This window comes from Oncorhynchus mykiss, chromosome 15, assembly GCF_013265735.2.
Source record: "Oncorhynchus mykiss isolate Arlee chromosome 15, USDA_OmykA_1.1, whole genome shotgun sequence".
Lineage (NCBI taxonomy): Eukaryota > Metazoa > Chordata > Actinopteri > Salmoniformes > Salmonidae > Oncorhynchus > Oncorhynchus mykiss.
This window is the reverse complement of record NC_048579.1, coordinates 13,495,494-13,506,230: the sequence shown is the minus strand read 5'-3', so window position 1 is coordinate 13,506,230 and position 10,737 is coordinate 13,495,494. Positions and strand designations below refer to the sequence as shown.

The 10,737-nt window shown below is 41.5% G+C and overlaps 1 protein-coding gene across 1 annotated transcript; it reads right to left on the bottom strand.

Annotated features, from left to right (window-relative positions):
- Positions 1-1,065: 1,065 nt before the first annotated feature.
- Positions 1,066-9,896, bottom strand: LOC100135934 (lipocalin). Its single transcript, XM_036943738.1, has 6 exons — positions 9,612-9,896; positions 9,214-9,353; positions 9,060-9,139; positions 8,871-8,984; positions 1,404-1,505; positions 1,066-1,284 (listed from the first exon to the last, which is right to left on the bottom strand). Exons 1-6 carry the CDS (start codon positions 9,699-9,701, stop codon positions 1,265-1,267), a joined length of 546 nt encoding a protein of 181 aa, XP_036799633.1. The 5' UTR covers positions 9,702-9,896; the 3' UTR covers positions 1,066-1,264.
- Positions 9,897-10,737: the final 841 nt, after the last annotated feature.

Below are 10,737 nucleotides of genomic sequence, written 5' to 3'. Positions count from 1 at the left end.
ACTTTTTATCTCCCACCTTTTCTCCCCAATTTGTAGTTACAGTCTTGGCCCATCGTTGCAACTCCCATACGGGCTCGGGAGAGGCGAAGGTTGAGAGCCATACGTCCTCAGAAACACAACCCTGCCAAGCCGCACTGCTTCTTGACACCGTTTGCTTAACCCGGAAGCCTGACACACCAATGTGTCCGAGGAAACACTGTACAACTGGAGACAGAAGTCAGCGTGCATGTGCCTGGTCCGCAACAAAAAGTCACTAGAGCACGATGGGACAGGGACATAGCGGCCAGCTAAACCCGGATGACACTGGGCCAATTGTGCACCGCCTCATGGGTCACCCGGGCATGGTCAACTGTGACAAAGCCTGGGATTGAACCCAGGTCTGTAATGATGCCTCGATGATTGCGATGCAGTGCCTTAGACCGCTGCGCCACTCTGGAGGCCGTAGGACAGCATTCTAACCTGTATTCAACTCACATGACTTTAACATGGAGAAGGACCGTCTATAGCGATGAAACAGAACACTTAGAGCAGGAGTGTCAAACTCATCCCTTGGAGGGCATAGTGTCTGCTGGTTTTTCCTTTCAATTAAGACCTAGACAACCAGGTGAGGGGAGTTCCTTACTAATCAGCGATCTTAATTCATCAATCAAGTACAAGGGAGGGGTGAAAACCGTACACAGTTGGCACTCAATGGAATGAGTTTGACACGTGACAATAGAGAGTCAGTCTATAATGGTGGAACAGAACACTTAGAGCCTCTGTCTATAATGGTGGAACAGAACACTTAGAGCCTCTGTCTATAATGGTGGAACAGAACACTTAGAGCCTCTGTCTGTAATGGTGGAACAGAACACTTAGAGCTTATACTGTAGAATGTTATTTGTGTTTCTTGTCTCAGTTATGAATTGCTCTAAGCAGAAGGAAGACAAAGCCTGGGAAGCAGTTAGTTAGGTAAACGCATTAACTTTGTTATTTTTGAATGTAGCTGAAACTCTGGTTATTTTTAAATCCATGAGCCATGAAAAAATGACTTCCGTTTTCCCCCTATAAAAGACAGTACTCAACTTGAGAAATATGCTTTTTTTGATCATATTTTATTATTTTGTTCATATTGAATGGAATTGGCTGAAAATAACTCAAATTTGTGGAATAAATCCCTCAATATATGCAGTCTTCAGTCTTCTTCCAGGAAAATAGTTTGGATGTGAAATGGAGACAGATGCCAGTAGAAGAGTAGTAGAGGGAGAATGGGATGAGTGAACATTTATGCCTCGGCACATTCACCTGCAATAGAGAGGGAGAAAAGAGTGAGGAGATGATTTCTACCAGGGAAGCACATTCATATGTATCTGATCACCATAATAATATTGTTCATCTGTGTGTGTGTGTGTGTGGTGTCGTACCGTTCCTGGGCAGGAAAACAATGTTCCCAGAGAGGATTCCTGTATCCAGAGAGAACTGCATGAACTTCTTCTGGACATCTGCGCTCACCTCTGGAGTGCGACCTACAACCACAACACAACCAGGTTAACACAACACGACCACGTTAACACAGCCAGGTTAACACAACACGACCAGGTTAACACAGCCAGGTTAACACAACACAACCAGGTTAACACAGCCAGGTTAACACAACACGACCAGGTTAACACAGCCAGGTTAACACAACACAACCAGGTTAACACAACACGACCAGGTTAACACAGCCAGGTTAACACAACACGACCAGGTTAACACAACACGACCAGGTTAACACGACCAGGTTAACACAACACAACTAGGTTAACACAACAAAAAAGGTTAACACTACCAGGTTAATACAACACAACCAGGTTAATACAACACAACCAGGTTAATACAACACAACCAGGTTAACACAACACAACCAGGTTAACAGAACACAACCAGGTTAACAGAACACAACCAGGTTAACAGAACACTACCAGGTTAACAGAACACAACCAGGTTAATACAACACAACCAGGTTAACAGAACACTACCAGGTTAACAGAACACTACCAGGTTAACAGAACACTACCAGGTTAACATAACACAACCAGGTTAACAGAACACAACCAGGTTAATACAACACAACCAGGTTAACAGAACACTACCAGGTTAACATAACACAACCAGGTTAACAGAACACAACCAGGTTAACATAACACAACCAGGTTAACAGAACACAACCAGATTAACAAAACACTACCAGGTTAACATAACACAACCAGGTTAACAGAACACAACCAGGTTAACATAACACAACCAGGTTAACAGAACACTACCAGGTTAACAGAACACTACCAGGTTAACAGAACACAACCAGGTTAACAGAACACAACCAGGTTAATACAACACAACCAGGTTAACAGAACACTACCAGGTTAACATAACACAACCAGGTTAACACAACACAACCAGGTTAACAGAACACTACCAGGTTAACATAACACAACCAGGTTAACAGAACACTACCAGGTTAACATAACACAACCAGGTTAACAGAACACAACCAGGTTAATACAACACAACCAGGTTAACAGAACACAACCAGGTTAACATAACACAACCAGGTTAACATAACACAACCAGGTTAACAGAACACAACCAGGTTAACATAACACAACCAGGTTAACAGAACACAACCAGATTAACAAAACACTACCAGGTTAACAGAACACTACCAGGTTAACAGAACACTACCAGGTTAACATAACACAACCAGGTTAACAGAACACAACCAGGTTAACATAACACAACCAGGTTAACAGAACACAACCAGGTTAATACAACACAACCAGGTTAACAGAACACTACCAGGTTAATACAACACAACCAGGTTAACAGAACACAACCAGGTTAATACAACACAACCAGGTTAACAGAACACTACCAGGTTAACACAACACAACCAGGTTAACAGAACACAACCAGGTTAACACAACACAACCAGGTTAACAGAACACTACCAGGTTAACACAACAGAACCATGTTAACACAACCAGGTAAACACAACCAGGATAAAACAACAGAACAAAACCAATTTAACACAAGCAGGTTAACACAACTGGGTTAACACAGCACTACCAGGACAACACAACACAAACAGGTTAACACAAGACTACCTGGTTACCATAACCAGATTACCACAACCAGGTTAACAGAACACAACCAGGTTAACAGAACACTACCAGGTTAACAGAACACTACCAGGTTAACATAACACGACCAGGTTAACAGAACACAACCAGGTTAACATAACACAACCAGGTTAACAGAACATAACCAGGTTAATACAACACAACCAGGTTAACAGAACACTACCAGGTTAACAGAACACAACCAGGTTAACACAACCAGGTTAATACAACACAACCAGGTTAACAGAACACTACCAGGTTAACACAACACAACCAGGTTAACAGAACACAACCAGGTTAACAGAACACAACCAGGTTAATACAACACAACCAGGTTAACACAACACAACCAGGTTAACAGAACACAACCAGGTTAACAGAACACAACCAGGTTAACACAACCAGGTTAATACAACACAACCAGGTTAACAGAACACTACCAGGTTAACACAACACAACCAGGTTAACAGAACACAACCAGGTTAACAGAACACAACCAGGTTAATACAACACAACCAGGTTAACACAACACAACCAGGTTAACAGAACACAACCAGGTTAACAGAACACAAACAGGTTAACAGAACACTACCAGGTTAACACAACCAGGTTAACAGAACACAACCAGGTTAACAGAACACAACCAGGTTAACAGAACACAACCAGGTTAACACAACCAGGTTAATACAACACAACCAGGTTAACAGAACACTACCAGGTTAACACAACACAACCAGGTTAACAGAACACAACCAGGTTAACACAACCAGGTTAATACAACACAACCAGGTTAACACAGCCAGGTTAACAGAACACAAACAGGTTAATACAACACAACCAGGTTAATACAACACAACCAGGTTAATACAACACAACCAGGTTAACACAACACAACCAGGTTAACAGAACACAACCAGGTTAACAGAACACAAACAGGTTAACAGAACACTACCAGGTTAACACAACCAGGTTAACAGAACACAAACAGGTTAATACAACACAACCAGGTTAACAGAACACAACCAGGTTAACAGAACACAACCAGGTTAACAGAACACTACCAGGTTAACACAACCAGGTTAACACAACAGAACCAGGTAAACACAACCAGGATAAAACAAGAGAACAAAACCAATTTAACACAAGCAGGTTAACACAACTGGGTTAACACAGCACTACCAGGACAACACAACACAAACAGGTTAACACAAGACTACCTGGTTACCATAACCAGATTACCACAACCAGGTTAACAGAACACAACCAGGTTAACAGAACACTACCAGGTTAACATAACACAACCAGGTTAACAGAACACAACCAGGTTAACATAACACAACCAGGTTAACAGAACACTACCAGGTTAACATAACACAACCAGGTTAACAGAACACAACCAGGTTAACATAACACAACCAGGTTAACAGAACATAACCAGGTTAATACAACACAACCAGGTTAACAGAACATAACCAGGTTAACAGAACACTACCAGGTTAACAGAACACTACCAGGTTAACACAACACAACCAGGTTAACAGAACACAACCAGGTTAATACAACACAACCAGGTTAATACAACACAACCAGGTTAATACAACACAACCAGGTTAACAGAACACAACCAGGTTAATACAACACAACCAGGTTAATACAACACAACCAGGTTAATACAACACAACCAGGTTAACAGAACACAACCAGGTTAATACAACACAACCAGGTTAATACAACACAACCAGGTTAATACAACACAACCAGGTTAATACAACACAACCAGGTTAATACAACACAACCAGGTTAACAGAACACAACCAGGTTAATACAACACAACCAGGTTAACAGAACACAACCAGGTTAACAGAACACTACCAGGTTAACAGAACACAACCAGGTTAATACAACACAACCAGGTTAACAGAACACAACCAGGTTAACAGAACACTACCAGGTTAACAGAACACAACCAGGTTAATACAACACAACCAGGTTAACAGAACACAACCAGGTTAATACAACACAACCAGGTTAACAGAACACAACCAGGTTAACAGAACACTACCAGGTTAACAGAACACAACCAGGTTAATACAACACAACCAGGTTAACAGAACACAACCAGGTTAACAGAACACTACCAGGTTAACAGAACACAACCAGGTTAATACAACACAACCAGGTTAACAGAACACAACCAGGTTAACAGAACATAACCAGGTTAACAGAACACTACCAGGTTAACAGAACACTACCAGGTTAACACAACACAACCAGGTTAACAGAACACAACCAGGTTAATACAACACAACCAGGTTAATACAACACAACCAGGTTAATACAACACAACCAGGTTAACAGAACACAACCAGGTTAATACAACACAACCAGGTTAATACAACACAACCAGGTTAATACAACACAACCAGGTTAACAGAACACAACCAGGTTAATACAACACAACCAGGTTAATACAACACAACCAGGTTAATACAACACAACCAGGTTAATACAACACAACCAGGTTAACAGAACACAACCAGGTTAATACAACACAACCAGGTTAACAGAACACAACCAGGTTAATACAACACAACCAGGTTAACAGAACACAACCAGGTTAACAGAACACTACCAGGTTAACAGAACACAACCAGGTTAATACAACACAACCAGGTTAACAGAACACAACCAGGTTAATACAACACAACCAGGTTAATACAACACAACCAGGTTAACAGAACACTACCAGGTTAACATAACACAACCAGGTTAACAGAACACAACCAGGTTAATACAACACAACCAGGTTAACAGAACACTACCAGGTTAACATAACACAACCAGGTTAACAGAACACAACCAGGTTAACATAACACAACCAGGTTAACAGAACACAACCAGATTAACAAAACACTACCAGGTTAACATAACACAACCAGGTTAACAGAACACAACCAGGTTAACATAACACAACCAGGTTAACAGAACACTACCAGGTTAACAGAACACTACCAGGTTAACAGAACACAACCAGGTTAACAGAACACAACCAGGTTAATACAACACAACCAGGTTAATACAACACAACCAGGTTAACAGAACACAACCAGGTTAACATAACACAACCAGGTTAACATAACACAACCAGGTTAACAGAACACAACCAGGTTAACATAACACAACCAGGTTAACAGAACACAACCAGATTAACAAAACACTACCAGGTTAACAGAACACTACCAGGTTAACAGAACACTACCAGGTTAACATAACACAACCAGGTTAACAGAACACAACCAGGTTAACATAACACAACCAGGTTAACAGAACACAACCAGGTTAATACAACACAACCAGGTTAACAGAACACTACCAGGTTAATACAACACAACCAGGTTAACAGAACACAACCAGGTTAATACAACACAACCAGGTTAACAGAACACTACCAGGTTAACACAACACAACCAGGTTAACAGAACACAACCAGGTTAACACAACACAACCAGGTTAACAGAACACTACCAGGTTAACACAACAGAACCATGTTAACACAACCAGGTAAACACAACCAGGATAAAACAACAGAACAAAACCAATTTAACACAAGCAGGTTAACACAACTGGGTTAACACAGCACTACCAGGACAACACAACACAAACAGGTTAACACAAGACTACCTGGTTACCATAACCAGATTACCACAACCAGGTTAACAGAACACAACCAGGTTAACAGAACACTACCAGGTTAACAGAACACTACCAGGTTAACATAACACGACCAGGTTAACAGAACACAACCAGGTTAACATAACACAACCAGGTTAACAGAACATAACCAGGTTAATACAACACAACCAGGTTAACAGAACACTACCAGGTTAACAGAACACAACCAGGTTAACACAACCAGGTTAATACAACACAACCAGGTTAACAGAACACTACCAGGTTAACACAACACAACCAGGTTAACAGAACACAACCAGGTTAACAGAACACAACCAGGTTAATACAACACAACCAGGTTAACACAACACAACCAGGTTAACAGAACACAACCAGGTTAACAGAACACAACCAGGTTAACACAACCAGGTTAATACAACACAACCAGGTTAACAGAACACTACCAGGTTAACACAACACAACCAGGTTAACAGAACACAACCAGGTTAACAGAACACAACCAGGTTAATACAACACAACCAGGTTAACACAACACAACCAGGTTAACAGAACACAACCAGGTTAACAGAACACAAACAGGTTAACAGAACACTACCAGGTTAACACAACCAGGTTAACAGAACACAACCAGGTTAACAGAACACAACCAGGTTAACAGAACACAACCAGGTTAACACAACCAGGTTAATACAACACAACCAGGTTAACAGAACACTACCAGGTTAACACAACACAACCAGGTTAACAGAACACAACCAGGTTAACACAACCAGGTTAATACAACACAACCAGGTTAACACAGCCAGGTTAACAGAACACAAACAGGTTAATACAACACAACCAGGTTAATACAACACAACCAGGTTAATACAACACAACCAGGTTAACACAACACAACCAGGTTAACAGAACACAACCAGGTTAACAGAACACAAACAGGTTAATACAACACAACCAGGTTAACAGAACACAACCAGGTTAACAGAACACTACCAGGTTAACAGAACACAACCAGGTTAATACAACACAACCAGGTTAACAGAACACAACCAGGTTAACAGAACACTACCAGGTTAACAGAACACAACCAGGTTAATACAACACAACCAGGTTAACAGAACACAACCAGGTTAATACAACACAACCAGGTTAACAGAACACAACCAGGTTAACAGAACACTACCAGGTTAACAGAACACAACCAGGTTAATACAACACAACCAGGTTAACAGAACACAACCAGGTTAACAGAACACTACCAGGTTAACAGAACACAACCAGGTTAATACAACACAACCAGGTTAACAGAACACAACCAGGTTAACAGAACATAACCAGGTTAACAGAACACTACCAGGTTAACAGAACACTACCAGGTTAACACAACACAACCAGGTTAACAGAACACAACCAGGTTAATACAACACAACCAGGTTAATACAACACAACCAGGTTAATACAACACAACCAGGTTAACAGAACACAACCAGGTTAATACAACACAACCAGGTTAATACAACACAACCAGGTTAATACAACACAACCAGGTTAACAGAACACAACCAGGTTAATACAACACAACCAGGTTAATACAACACAACCAGGTTAATACAACACAACCAGGTTAATACAACACAACCAGGTTAACAGAACACAACCAGGTTAATACAACACAACCAGGTTAACAGAACACAACCAGGTTAATACAACACAACCAGGTTAACAGAACACAACCAGGTTAACAGAACACTACCAGGTTAACAGAACACAACCAGGTTAATACAACACAACCAGGTTAACAGAACACAACCAGGTTAATACAACACAACCAGGTTAATACAACACAACCAGGTTAACACAAGCAAGTTAACACAAAACTACCAGGTTAACACAAGATGACGAGGTTACCACAACCCCACCTGTAACATGACCATGCTAAAACCAGAGACCAAAGTGAAACTGTGATGAATGACACAAAACATGAGAATCTAAAGGTGTGAATTCATTTCAGACATGCAGGCAGCCAGACAGACTTACTGAAGAGTTTGTTGAGAACGTCAGTTACTCCGTGTTTGGTCTTGATGGTGTGGATCAGAGCAAAGTCATCATACTGGACAGCTACCACACGCATGTCATTTTCATTGTTCCAACCTGAGAGAGAGAAAGAGATGTAGTTAACTGTGTGTGTGTGTGTGTGTGTGTGTGTGTGTGTGTGTGTGAACTCACGCTGGCTGATGAAGGTGAAGCGGCCTGGGATGTCAGTCTTCTTGGCCAGTTCGGTCATCCTCCAGCAAGAGCCATCAGAGCTGAGAGAAAGAGCAGCATCAGTATGAGTGAAATGGACACACACACACACGGACACAGACACACACAAACTCACTTGCGCATAGCGCTGCTGATGTCCAGGTTACCTCCGGCAGTGGGCAGCATCATGGAAGTTCCCATCTTCATACCAGCCTTACGGTTCATAAACCACTTGGCGTTGGTGGCAAAGCCCACAACCCACCACTTACCAGCCATCTGGGGAGAGAGAATATATTTAGAAGAAAAAGAAGAACCACTATTCATTCATTCTCACAATGCAAATGGATTTAATAGTCATGGCAGGTGATCCACTGTCCTCTCTCTACTCTGACCCTCCTCAACTGCAGAATCTCTTCTCTCTCTGCACTTGTACTGTACAACACTCTTCTCTCAACTCTTTGCCTGCTCTCTTTTTGTTGTTGTAGCCTATCTCATTTGTTTTATCAGTTCTCTCAGTCTCTCTTTCTCTCTCACCTTCTCCAGGTTGAAGTCTTTCTGAGGCATGACGTTGACACAGGCGACCAGCGTAGCGCACAGCAGAACTCCCATTATGCTCAGCCTCATGGTTACAGATCTGTGTGTGTGATAGCTCGACTCTCCGGGGTGTGTGTGAGGAGGAAAATGAGTAAGGTGGGAGCTGACTGAGTGTCCTTATATCCTCCAACATTATTCTATTCTCTACTCCTCCCCTCTTCCCCCCCTTGTTTCCAGTTAGTCCCTCTCCATCCCTCAAAGATGTAAATCTCACCCTTATACAACTGCACGAGGTGGGGGAGAAGTCAACAATGTAAGCAGAATGATTTGCTGCTGTCCTCTCCTTCTCTCTCCTCCTCTCCTTCTCTCTCCTATCCTGTCCTATCCTTCACTCTCCTCTTCATTCTTTCTCTCCTTGTCTCTACTATCCTCTCCTTCTCTCTCCTCCTCTCCATTGTAGACAATTGATAGGAAAACACACACAAAATAAATTCAACCAATTTAATGTGTCATAGAAAATATGTTGCTGAGCAGTCAGACTTCGGGCTCTGTCTCCCTTTGAGTCTTCCTCAACATATTGGCTGTGAAGGAGAGATGAGACAAGCGCAAAATGAACACAGAAACAAACACTGACTATACGAAATAAACAAACTTAGAGAAAAAGCAATGAACATGTCCATACAAATCTGTTTCTATAGCCTATATAATTTCGGCTGCGTGTTTGTTATGTAAGTACCTTTCCACATGCCCTGCAAGACAGAGTAAACATTATTTTAACGAAACAGCACCCTCGACCTTCTAGCCCGAAGTCCAGCGCGCTATCGACTGTGCCGCAAAAACATGCTCCACCCGCAAAGTCGATATCCGCGCTTATAAACCCAGGGTCGTTAAATTATGTTTTTTTGGGGGGGGGAAGTTATTTGACTACATGAAGGCCCAATAAACAGATGTAAAATACATTTTATATTGGATATTCGGTGGATATTAAAAACATTTTTTTTTTTTACAATCCACACCTTTTTATACACAGGCCTACATAAAAAAAAATAATGAAGATTTCGTATTTCAATCGTCATTAGCGCTTTAACAAAGCGTGCAATGACTATGAACATTGTATATTCTTAAT